The following is a 13,234-nucleotide window of genomic DNA, read 5'->3' as shown; positions in this document are numbered from 1 at the left end:
ACAACACGCAGAGACAATTATTGAGTGCAGCTGAGTTATTTGAAATAAGGCCATGTATGAAACTAGACAGGCTCTTCTCCTTGGGCACTGGAGCACTTGCACTCGTGTTGGTATGACATATTAGAAATTTGGGAATTTAAACTTAATCTTCTGTTGCAATGCAGTGTTGGTCTAGAGGAAAAAATAATAAAGTACTACTATAAAGATAAAAAACATCCTGTTTGAGCCTGGTTGGAAAAAACTCTTACCCTCTTTCCTGCTTTCCCTGGTGGACCAGTTGCACCCTGAAGACCTCTGGGTCCCTATGGGGAAAGCATATGAATGTTTTAAATAAAACATTGAAAACATGATTTATGTGCAATGTATGTGAGATGTAAAAGTACAAAAAAATCAGGAAGTTACATATTGATAATAGTTATGTAAAACTAAAGGTTCTCATCTCACCTGTGGTCCGGAGTCACCACTATCACCTTTAAGTCCAGGAGCACCAGGACCTCCCTATTTAAAAATCATAAACAGACACAAAGCCAATAGTTTGTCATCACATCATTTGGCTAGGAAACCAGAATAGTCTAGGTTGGTCTAAAAACTGATGCAAATCCAAACACACATAATGTAAGATTTCAAACTTGGATTGTGAATATACAACAGAAAGACCTCCTAGAGCATCTTTGCATGTGTACAAAATCCCTCCGGTATCAAAGAGTTACAGGATTGGTGTAACATTCATGTGTTGTTTGAGAAAGGCACAAAGGCACACCCAAAACATAAGGGAAAGCTTCAACTATTATAATTTTTTTTCATTCAATTATTCAAGCTGGATATCCTGTTTATAAAAAAAAAAAGAATTACAATCTGCTACGGATAGATAGGAAAGAGGGTGGTGCGTGTATAAATGCGTGCAAATGCACGTATGGGTGTGTGTTAGGAAATGATAAAATGCTGAGTTAAACCCTTCACAGGAAGAACTATTCACTATGTTTTTCATCAACTGTGAAACGAACAGATATCACAGCAATAAGATCAATGGCGTGTATGTGATTGTGTGTAGACGGTTTTCAAAAGCTACTCACCACAGGACCAGATCTTCCTGCCATGCCCGCTGGCCCTGGAGGACCTCTCATGGTCAGCTGTGGATCAGACAGAAACAACCCATTAACCACTGGTCAGGTCACAATTACGACACAATATGTATTTATACCAATTGAATGTATAAAAACTAAACAATATTTCCTCCTCTATCACAAAGATTAGAAGTGCAGCCATAACTGCATATTATAAGTTTATTAGAATCCAGTGAAGTGATCTTTAGTGTGTCTGTTCTTAGTCTTATGGAGATACATTCAATATATAGAAACTTATGAAAATAAGTGGGCTTTATTCTTATTTTTTTAACCTCAAAATGAAGACCATCATGTGCAAATTGTTGTTTGTTTAAGGGATTATTCTAATATTGCAAGATTAATCTGGTATGCATGTTAAAATGCTGCATGTAGTCCCTGTACTAAAGTAGGAATTTGTCATATTGAAATTGACAAAACATTCATTCAACTAACTAGGCTTAACACCAAAATGAATAAAGACTAAAGAAAATAAAACTAATACAAAAACAATTTAGGCCCCTGCATAGCATGTGCAAACTTTACTTTGTTCTTGTTCATGGTTGACCACAGTCTTGTACGGCCAAAAACGTTGTCTGGGATTTGTTTGCACCCTGATTACTGAATGAGAGAATTTGCTAAATCAAACCAAAGCAATTCATGCCCTATGCTACATTTTAAGCCGAATCACACATATTAGATAGCATTTGCTTTGTGGCAGGTGTGAGGTAACATTTCCATCTACAAATTGAATTCCACAATTTGTTAATAAATTGCCTTTACATTTTGAAGCCTTTTTCTTGTTTCTGCCTCAGGCCAAACCACTGGCATAAAAGACAAATATAGAAAGGTGACAAGTGCTTTCAAGACATTACTAAGCCAGTTTTCGCCACCTTCCAACTCCATAGAGTGTTGTGAATGTGTGAATATTCAGTGTTTGTGCAACATTTAATGATCTCCATGTGTTCTACTATAGATCACACCTTGCTTACAGCCATATAATTCAGTCTAATTTTCAACAGTGCTATGGTTATCAGGACCCCAGAGGGAGTGTGAACATCTGGTGTGGCTTTATATACTACCTCACCTAACACAAGTCCATATTTTAGAATTTAGACAATTTATAGGATGAGTGGGACTTGTGAATAGTGATTCCTCCTTTCATTATTTACTAAACGTTTGGGACATTTAAAATTATAATTTTATAAGCTATTTTCAAATAATTTGGTCCACAGCATTTCTTATAAATTAAAATCTCAATTTTGCATCTGAACTGGATTTGGTTGAGGTTACATGGCAGCTAATAAGAGTACACAGAGGCACATAAAATCATAGTAAAGTGTCCTTTCTAAACTGAAAATGATGGCTCATACTTACCCTAGCCTGAGCAAGGATGGCCTGAGCCTGAGCTTCTTGAGCTGAAACCACAGGTCCCTTGTGTGACTCACCGCCCGCACGGAACTGTCATCCACAAAACAAAAAAGAAACACAATTAAAAACAAATTGACTTGTCTCTTTTTACAGAGTGAGATCTCTAATGGTCTCCCCTGGTGAGTGTTTGTTCAAATCTTTTTTTCTTTAACCTGTAAAGCTGTCAACATGCCGCACGCACGCGCACACACACACACACACACACACACACACACACACACACACACCCCGTGTGTCGCCAAGCCTCAGTCACTGGTTCCACTCCATTGCACTGGCTGACATTTACAAGGTTAGAGATTTGTAACCCAACTAAGGTTGCGATCCTTTGGCCTACTGGTGATGCTATGAGGTAAACTTACTAAATGAAGTGAGTTCACGGGCTAGTGGGGTGTACAGTATGTGAGGGAAAGTAAGACAGACAGCCCAGTGGACATGTGGAAAGCAGCAGTACTTACTGGAAGCATCAGAATGGTACCTGGAGGCCCAGGAATACCGTCTGAACCAGGAAGACCAGGACGCCCTGGAGGACCCTGGAGAATCAGAGGAGGGAGAGAGAGTTGGTTCTTTTTTAAGTACAAAAAATATTATGTCTTATTGTGACTGTGTAATGCAATTGGAGCTGAACCAAAGTATATGAAATCCCCATTTACTGCAATAATGCTATTCAAAAGTACCTATACAGTATTGTTGTGAAAAAACACATCCTGAAAGTATTGTATTTAAATCATCATTTGTTGACTTGTATATCAGTGCGTAACGTTGCTCGGAACAATTAGTTTTATGTGGTTAATAAGCAAGCCATTTATTTTCCTATGACAGAACATGATTATTTTGCCATTTCTCTATAATCCCCTGGAGGAGCTCAGCAAATTGAAAAGAAGAAAACAAATTATATCAGTACTAACAAACAACAGCAACAGTGCAGAGACTGATCTGTTCACAGCATACGCCTTCTTTAACAATCATTTCAATGGGAAGGTGCTTTGCAACAATCTGCATTGTTGTTGACTATTCCAAATAGATAATTGACTAATCCTACCAAGAAGAATACGGCAGGGGATTCAATCACGAGCAAAGACATATAATGTATTTTCATTAAGCTGGCCTAGGGATATTGCCTGCAGGGTGTTAGCATTTTATGTTAGCATTCAGATCAAAGTACAGCTGAGGCTTAAGACATAAAGACAATCTTGTCATGAAAAAAAGTTTTGGACAGTTGAAAAAGCATATCTGGCTCCAGATGAAAAGTCCAGGGCTCACATAAGTCTTCAGATTCATCATCTGGGTCTGTACCAAATTTCATGGCAATCTATTCAAAAGCAAAATAATTGCATAAAGGCTGCTCATCCTGGATGACAGTAAAAATAAACAGTTACATTATACTGGAGATAGATTTTGATTTAATAAAGACAAAAACTTATCTTAAGGATCAAGACTAAGCAGGACCCAGTGTTTCCAGAGAAACTAAGGATCTATTTAGCAGGCTTGTCATGTGCAGCAATCTCAGACTGCTCAAATTGATGCCACGTGTTCCCATCTGCCTTTTCCCAGAGGTGGTATACTCTCCACCCATTGTTGTTATAGTAAGCATAGCGGCATCTAGTGTTAATGATGCTCCCACATTGCCTGGGAAAGTGGTGTTTGGGTGGAGAGGAGGGAGACAGTGATTATGAGAGAAATGAGCCGATCAAACGTTGAGTCTAGACGAATACTGTGCGCAACAGAAAACCACAAGACTACAGAAACGAGTCACTTTTAATGCACCCTTCAATCCTCAGCAAGACTGTCTCTCATGGGAGGAAATAAAGGGAGGGAAAGAGACTTTTAGACCAACAAAACATTTTCTGGTTACTTTGACACTGTGGAACAATAAGCCTTTTGTACAGACAATGTCTGTTGGTCATACTGTAGGAGGTGTGTTTTTTTTTAGTTGGCCATTTTTGGCAATTAAAGGGTTAACCTCCAGAGACAGTATATACTTGCTAAAAAGATGATGAAGGAGGGGTGCGTGGCAATCATCACATCTGTGAGAAACAAGCTGAGATCCAGCCTTGTGGAGGCGACAGGCACTTATGCTGTGTCTTCCAATCAATCAAATAAATGAGTGGAATCCCACGGCGCTGGGAAAAAAGGGTTTGAGAATGTTTAGGCTTCTACACATTTTAAAGCAAACTCCTTGAGGTTCTCACAAGTCCTGCAGCATACCGACACAGCTGTTTCTCAGTACTTTTCTTTGTTGGTACATTGACAGTTTATGGGCATCTCATTTCCCTGCACCACTCCTTGCTAATCCCCCCTACTGCTGCAGCAGTAAGCTGTGTCCAATTGTATTATTCATTCCATTGCATTGAGACTTTACTCCACAGCTTTCCAATAAAGAAGACTAATGCAGGGGTGTTTGTATTGTTATTGTGAAATATACAGCTTGCTGACTCCCATAATTCCACAAGTAAAATTAATGGCTAAGTTTAAAGTTAGTATTTCAGTACATTTTGTGTCAATTATAACTTGAAAAAAATGTGTTTTACTTATCTGAAACCTAAATTGATTTGTGCACAAATGTCCTTTTTCAGCAAAATATAACCAGTTGTTAAATGTTAAATGTTTATGGTGAGTAGAGAATGGGTGACAGCTGTGAAATGAGGCCACTCTTCACTCACCCTCTCACCGTGATCTCCGTGGGGACCTGGAGGACCCTGCAATCCTGGGGTACCAGGAAGACCCTGAGACCACACACACAAATACACACATATACTTTAGCATATTATATCCCAAACTGCTGCTAACCAGCATTCCCACCACAGTCAGTCTATCCAGTATTTCACATGCATAGGCCAACAAAGACAGAGGCACAGACATGGGTTTAGAAAGAAATAAGCCTCAATATAAAACAGACCCCAACCCCCCTTCTTTCTCTCTCTTGCACACTTTCACACAAAGACACACATGTACACACATTCATGCACAAATACACATTTTGACTGTCTCTCCACAACTCAAGCTTCACTGGTGATCAGGGCTGATGCTCTTTCCGTAAAGAATTTTTTCCCCTCTTTAGCGGTTCTCCATCTGTGGAAGGCAGACAGGAGTGTGGGAGAATGTGATACTCACGGCTTGGCCGGGGGCTCCTTGGGGTCCTTCTATAAGCATCCCCTGAAAAAGGAAAAAGTGGATACAGTAGCATTACAGGGCAGCCTGTAAATCCACAGGCAATGGAGAAAGGGGGTAACATTAGAGCCAAAGGGTGCTTTGGGTTTGAGGTTGAGGAGTTTACTTATAGCTACAAGCTCAAGACGTTAACAATACATTAGCTATCTGATGTTCTATTCTATAGTGTGTGTGTGTGTGTGTGTGTGTGTGTGTGTGTGTGTGTGTGTGTGTGTGTGTGTGTGTGTGTGGATTTGGATGGGAACCTCTGGTGGTACAGATGGCATGGGAGGAGAGACGTTAACTGCAGCTTCTATTTTAGTCAATGTTTAGCCTATAGTGGTAAATTGTATAGGATAGCTCTATAAAGAACGTATATACTTTGGCATTTTGTGTAGACAGCAGTTGTTTTGTCTATGACCAAAAATGTGTTACATCTTATCAGGAGGGAAGTCTTGGTTGTATGTGCTTTAGGGAAATAAAATTGAAACTACATTGAAACTGAAATAAATAAAACAAACATATGGATGTTAACCAGATATTAAAGAGATGTCTATTCTTTTATTTGTTCAAGACAACAGATAAAAGAAAACATATTCCCAAGCAAATATGCAATTAATCTGATTTAGAACGAGTAAAGACTTTAATCTTTCATCATTGTGCGCAACTCTTAGAAAAGTTAGCTATCATTTCCAGGATAAAAGAAAAAAATGTTTGGTGGCTAGCTATTTAGCAACTACCAAACGTCCTATAGTTATAGCAGGCCAAATATACTGCATTATCTTAAAGCGTGAAGACATTTCTTTCTAATACATTAACCTTAGAGGAATTAGTGAATGTGGCTTTCGACATTTCAAGGTTAGCTGTTTTGGTACACAAAAGTGAGGTTTATTATAAGAATTAATACACAGCAGTGTAATACTTCACTTACTGGCTCAATGACAGCAGGTTCACCCTTCTCTCCTTTTTCTCCCAGGTAGCTTTGACCTCCACCCACCTACAGACATAAGACAGACCAGGTGAGCGTTTTACACAGTAACAGGCCAGAAATGTACATGTGAGGGTAGAGCACCAATGGTCTGAAAGCCAAAAATGGAAAAACTGAGGCAGCAACAGATGCCCTGTCCTGTTGGGTGTCTCCTCTTTTATAGAGGTTACTTAAAATACCGACAAAACTGCTAAAGGAAAGGCTCAGCAAAGTGCTGACAAGTGTTCTGCATGGATTTAGGTAGTTCTCAAGGCAAAAAAGCTGTTTTTTTTTCTCTGCCTGCTGGAAAAATACACCTCAAGAATCATTTTGCAAGAAGCTATAATTTAGACTTTGGTCTGACTCTTATATATTAAGCTTCCTTAAAGCCAGAAACTCAAAAAAGCCCCCAACTGTGCACAAATGCAGAGGTCGTTACCTGACACTATCCATACAATGACTTCACATGAGAAGAATTCACAAACCACCTACAGCAGTGTGTCCAAAAACCACTCGATTGTACAGTTTAGCCTGAAGAGGAGACTCTTTGAGAAAATCATGGATAGGGCTGTGGTGTCCTGAGATCGCAGAACGGAGAGCATTAATAGAGTGGTTCAGATTAACCCAAGGCAGACAGATCTCAAGCCAACTTCCAGACAGGGACCAAGTCACTTCCTACCTCTGAGAATCTGGATCCTGAGGCAAGGAAGGGGGCTGGAAACAAGCCATGATAGACACTGGCTGATGAGAGATTTCTGTCTGGTTTTAGATATCGATGTTCATGGATTTTGTGAATAAATATGTGCAAAGACTTAGTTTTTCATCGGGTAATCCAAACAGACCATTGGTGTGATAACCAGGAAGGAGCATGTCTTTCATAAACAGCAAAGGTCACAGAGGCCAAAGGTTATGGAGGGCGTGTCTGTGCTGACAGCTGGGTCAACATCTGTTTATCTGCAGGAGACTAAGATAGACATGGTGTGTGTTTGTCCTTGCTGGTGTATTTGTGTTTGGTGCATGCAGAATGCTCCACACTATAACCCGATACCATTAGAAACAACAAACAAAAATGGCACCACAAACACCTCATCAAAACAAAAGCCACCAGCATCTTCTCCATCTTTCCACATTCCTGACCACCACCTCCGTCCTTCTCTCCCCTCCCACCATCACTCCTAACCATTTCAGCACTTACATTGCTCTCTCGGATGTCCGTCTCTGCTGGAACACCAGGACCAAACTCGTCCTCATATGTTGCAGATGTAGGCTTGGCGTCAGTGGGGCCATAATCGCCATAATCACCATATTCGTATGGCTTCTCTACAATCTCTTTGTTGTCATATTCCTTTAGGTCGTATTCCTTAAACTCATACACGTCTGTGGCAGAATCCACCTTCTCTTGGGTGTCCACTGGGGCAGCAGTTTCCACAGCAACGGTGGGGTCCACCCCGACCTGTTCCACACCGGTGATGTAATCATCCACTATTTCCCCTTCATAGCTCTGGGATCAATCCATGCATCGTAAAGAGGGGGCAGGGGTTGGTAAGATAGGAGGGAACATGGAAGTTTGGTTAGTAAAATGAAACCATGTGAACAGCTTCAATGAGTCACATGTTTTTTATGATCCATGATTCACAGTCAAGGCATTAGTATTTAGCACTAAACTACATTAAAAATATTGGAAACCAACTAAGTGAAACTCCTCTGAAGAGTTTTCAACTTAGTTGTGCACAAATCCATATATCTAGTTTGGGACGTCATCCAAAATGCAACATATGTGAAACAACAAGCACTGTTATTAACATAACATCTATAATCATATTTTATATTAGGAAATTATTCTCTGTAAAGCAATAGGAATATGAGATATCCCAAACTGTTGACACATTGATGTTTAAAAAAACAAGATCACGCACAGAGCACAACATCTATTGCCGGAAGAGACTACTGGTAAAGAAGAATCAAGAAGCGAGTGAACAGCAGAAGCAGCTACTGCAGCGTGAGGCAATAGGACAAGATGCCACACAGTTGTATATATCCCGGCTGTGGTTTAAAAGCAATAGATGTTGTGCTCTGTGCGTGATCTCGCGCAATAACGCGGTAGCAGCCAAGAGGAGTTTCCATTAGGCAAGTGTTATTTAAATATACTTCTGGTGTAGTTACAAATTTTCTAATGCCTCGTTTTATAAGTATAGAAACTATTTGTACTACTGTAGAAGTTTGGTATAATTGCGGGCATTATTAGTGGGGTAATTTACGAGATACAAACATGGATCCATTAGCGCTGCACTAAGCTAACCAGCTGATAGCGCTAACTCGACCAACGTTATAACAAGGGAAAAAAGCTTATGGGGGGTTGTTTGGCTCGAGGTCAAGGTGCAAAGCAGCCTAGGGTGAAATTACTACGAACCATCACTTGAAGCAGTAACAAAAGAGCAAAATGCTATATAATGCAAAATGACTGTAAGGCATAGCAGTAGAATTGCCAGGTTGTATTTTGTATGTTGTGTTAAGTCTATGGGCAATATGACCCTGTGACATTGTCTAAAAGTTGGCCAGTGCATCACAGTCCTCAGTAATCAGACAAGTGTTCCAACATGGGACAGCATATGTTTAGTTTCCATGGTTAGCCCTCTGCCCTGTCATTTTAAATTTTAAATGAATGTCTCAAGCTAAGTGAAGCTGCGTTATCCACCTCAAGGTACATCACAATGCAATCGACAGACATTTGGCTGGCGGAGCACACAGCCGTATTGTGTTAGTTCAATCCCCAAATGTTCCTCATTATGTTGTGTTTTATGTGATGGTTTAGCACAAATTAAGACAGGATCTGCCAAATTCAGGATATGGCAGAAACATAGGGGATGCGTCTGTCTACTGATTTTCCATTGGTTACGGTTCATTAAATGACAAGGCTTTCCTGCTACGGCCCTTATCCAGACTCTGTTTGATGGAGTTGGTTTCTTATGGAAATCAAGGAGTAGAGTGAGCAGTTTGATCTTAGCGAGGCCTTGTTGGGTTTCAACCTCCAAAGACGATCATAAAATTATTTTTGTTGTTTGTGATACCCAAGCAGATTTAATGAAATTTCATTTTAAACCGGTAAATATATAAATAGGAGTCTGGATGCTAATTGGATGGATGGATGATACAAGTCAGTGACGCACTGAAGGTTTTCCACCACGATGGTGGTCCGAACCTTTCCGATTTCACAGATCAAGTCAAGAATACAAATAATTCTACATTACAATCCCAAATGAGTTTGTGAAAAATACACATATTTAAAAGAGTTACCTGGCCTTGTCCACCGGTCTTAGTAGGGGGTTTCAGGCTGATTTCCATCCACTGTGGTGTAGTCATACTCACCCGTGTAGTAGTCTCCACCCACATTTGTCTAAAATCAGGCAAGAACAGCACACATGGAAAGCATTACATATCTGAGATGGGTAAATTCTATTTCAGGTCATATTCAACAGATTTTGTTAATGCACATATGTGAATGTAAGGGTGATATGATTATCCTCTATACATTTGGAGAGCAAGTGTTATTATAGTCATGATGTGTTTGAAATGTGTTGAATATACAAAAATAATAATAAAATAAAGTAACAGTTAAAGTAAAACTTATGGCTGGCATCAAGACATGCCTATGAAGCAGGACATGGGGGGGGGGAGAAAAAGGAGAAAGAGAGGGTAAGAGAGAGTTGAAGTTTGAAAATGAGAGGTTGACAAAAAGAGATTCCTTGTACATGTGTTATTTGTTCAGCCATATAAATATGACTGTAAGTGCTACCTCAGTCTTGGCTCCTTCAGTTGGGGGAGCGTCAGTGGTTAACTCTCCTTCATTGTAGTCACCATATTCACCATATTCATAGTTAGTGTACTGTAAGGAAAAAAGGATGGCGGGCAATCAATTCATTAGGGCAATCATGTAAATAAGGCTGCACAACATCTCAGAGACATGTTGCACATTATTTACATGGCATGTAAGAGATTATCATTTTTTAAACAACAGTTTAAAAAAAATGTTAAACCATTAAATTATCAATATATTATGTTGTAATCATGCTATTTTGGAAATAACATGTTCAAATGTAGTACAACAAATATCATATCCATATTAGAAAACTGAAGATTTTTGCATATGGACAGCAGCAATCCTTGCTTCCCTACCCAATCCCCCCAACCCCCACCCCCCCGAGCTTCACATGACCCTATTGAAAGGTTCATGACTGTAACCAAGCAAACAGCAATTGAGATTCTTGTTTGCTTCCAACAGGATGTTAGAGGGTTAATTTGATGCCAATGAAAACGTATCTGTCTCTACTGTTTAATTCTGTATGCCAACAATGGCTCCAGGGTTTCATTAATGGGACCATTAAGAAACCAGAAACTGTCCTGACTTACCACATGTTGGTTAATTATAGGGAACATACAGAATACAGAAGCAGGGGGTAAAACCACTGTTAAACCAGTATCTGTAAAAAACATGTGTTCCAACCATATTTACATTTGAGAATTATTTCGACCTAAAGTGGCTTCCTTGTTACTTTAAAATAATAGTTTGATATTTGGGGAAATACGGCTTTTCACTTTTTCACAAAAGTTGGATGAGAAGTTCAATACCATTAATTATGAAAATGGAGCCAGGATACAGTTAGCTTAGCTTAACTTAGCATACAGACTGAAAGCAGGGGCAGACAAATAACCTGCCCGACCAGCATCTCTAAAGCTCACTAAAAAACTGATCAGTAAAAAACGTCAAGTTGCGGTTTTTACAGAGCAAGCTATTTCCCCCTGCTTCCAGTCTTTGTGCTAAGCTAGGCTAATCATTTCATGGCTCCAGCTTCATATTAGCTACAGTATATAGACATGAGAGTGGTATCAATCTTCTCATCTAGCACTTGGCAAAGAACCACATAAGCGTATTCCCAAAATGTCAAACTATTCCTTTAAATCACTTATGTTAACGGCTATTCCTTGGCATACTGCCTACAACCAATATAATAGAATGCAATTTAGTCATTTTAGCCCTTGTCATAAACTTAAGATTCCTCGTCTTGTAGTTCTATAAACATTGTGAAAAAAGGGTGAGGTAGATTAAGATAACAGACCAGCCCCTGATATGCATCGCTCTATCAGCGCAGAGATAAATATTAGTCCCTGGACGACTGCTAAGCTCATAAAAATAATACAAGATCCACGGCCTGCTGCAGTGTTGGCCTGATCTCCATTCAGTGGCCAAGAGAGAGAGAGAAAGGTCACACAAGAGAGAAGCCTTGGCCAGACCAACTAGATTGACTGAGAGGAGACAAGGAGAGAGTCAAAGAGAAACATAGAGAAAGATAGAGTACGAAGGAAGAATTTATAAAGATTTATTGGGTTGAAGTGCTTGGCTGAGCTAAAGGCCTTCACCACAGGCTTGGATGAAAGGCGTAAATACTAAAGTGGGCTCTTAAAATGCTCCCCCTTCCTCCTCCTGCATCACTCCCTCCTCCTCTCTTAACCCAGCTGCAGACGTGTGGCTGACGACTGAAAGAGCGGAGTGCCTCAGGTCAAGGAGCATCATCAGAGGCTAAGGCCAAAGCTACGTACGGACTGTAAAAAAACTGGTGAGCTGTGAAACAAAATATTTTTCAATTGTGCAAGAGAAAATGAATTCTTTAAAATACTGATGTGGAATGTAGGAAAAAGATTCCTGTTATAACTGTACAGAAACCAACAATAAATAAACCAGATTTACAATGTTCTTGAAACCAAACTGCTCCCTGCTGTCTATTTAGAATTGACAAGCTCCTTGTCTTGGCACTGAAGAGTAATTTGATGATGAAGCAATATTTTCCGGGACACGATACCCACTGTACAGCCAATATTTTCAAATAGAGAACCGGCTCCTGATTTTCTTCTTGAACCAGGGATCTAAAGTCTACTTTTCCAGGTACTGGATAGCTGGGGAAGGAAAAGCTTAAATTTCCCTGGGAGTCTGGGCAGAGCCTGCAGAACTCGTTAGTGATATAACTCACGGGGCCACTCCAAAGTGGGCTCAGACTCCGTGGCAGGGAAAAAGGAAAAGTTTCCAGTGTGAGCTCATCAGTTATTTAGTGAAATACTGAAGGAAAATGTCAGCCGACAAAAAGGCTTGAACTAGCAAAATAACAAAAAATGAAGATGAAAAAAGAAAAATGAGGCCCTGACACTAAGCATTGTATTTCAATTAAGATATTTGGCTGAAGAGGCTGCAACAAATGATGCTTTGGAGCCAGTGGCAATACAATTTGAGTTTGAGAATATGAGCTCAAACTCAACAATGTATTTTGATATGTCAGCATGTTTCCACCAGTAAGACACAGACTAAAGAAAGAGACATATTAGAGTTGACATAGAAACTCATACAAGTCTGTCTCTGTCAAAGTACTTTTGCCTGGAGGAATGTTTGTAAAAATGTTTTAATATCACATAATTTGCAGAGAATGTTTTGCGCTTTTTGTGCATTTCTGGCAGACTGATAGTCACAGACCATTGTTTATGTTACGTAAGTGTTTAGGGAACAATTGGGGGAGTTAGGGTGATGTGTTTAACTGATGTATCT

General features: G+C 39.7%; 1 protein-coding gene across 1 annotated transcript in view; it reads right to left on the bottom strand.

Annotated features, from left to right (window-relative positions):
* Positions 1-13,234, bottom strand: part of LOC144526665 (collagen alpha-1(XI) chain-like) — an 84,796-nt gene that overhangs the window by 49,447 nt on the left and 22,115 nt on the right. Inside the window, 12 exon segments of the mRNA XM_078264278.1 lie at positions 249-302; positions 445-498; positions 1,074-1,130; positions 2,478-2,561; positions 2,987-3,061; positions 5,192-5,254; positions 5,643-5,684; positions 6,610-6,675; positions 7,841-8,146; positions 9,940-9,966; positions 9,968-10,039; positions 10,439-10,528. Coding sequence (XP_078120404.1) covers positions 249-302; positions 445-498; positions 1,074-1,130; positions 2,478-2,561; positions 2,987-3,061; positions 5,192-5,254; positions 5,643-5,684; positions 6,610-6,675; positions 7,841-8,146; positions 9,940-9,966; positions 9,968-10,039; positions 10,439-10,528 — 990 coding nt within the window.

This window comes from Sander vitreus, chromosome 12 (genome assembly GCF_031162955.1).
Source record: "Sander vitreus isolate 19-12246 chromosome 12, sanVit1, whole genome shotgun sequence".
NCBI classification, from domain to species: domain Eukaryota; kingdom Metazoa; phylum Chordata; class Actinopteri; order Perciformes; family Percidae; genus Sander; species Sander vitreus.
The sequence above is the reverse complement of the archived record's forward strand: the minus strand, read 5'-3'. Positions and strand labels throughout refer to the sequence as shown.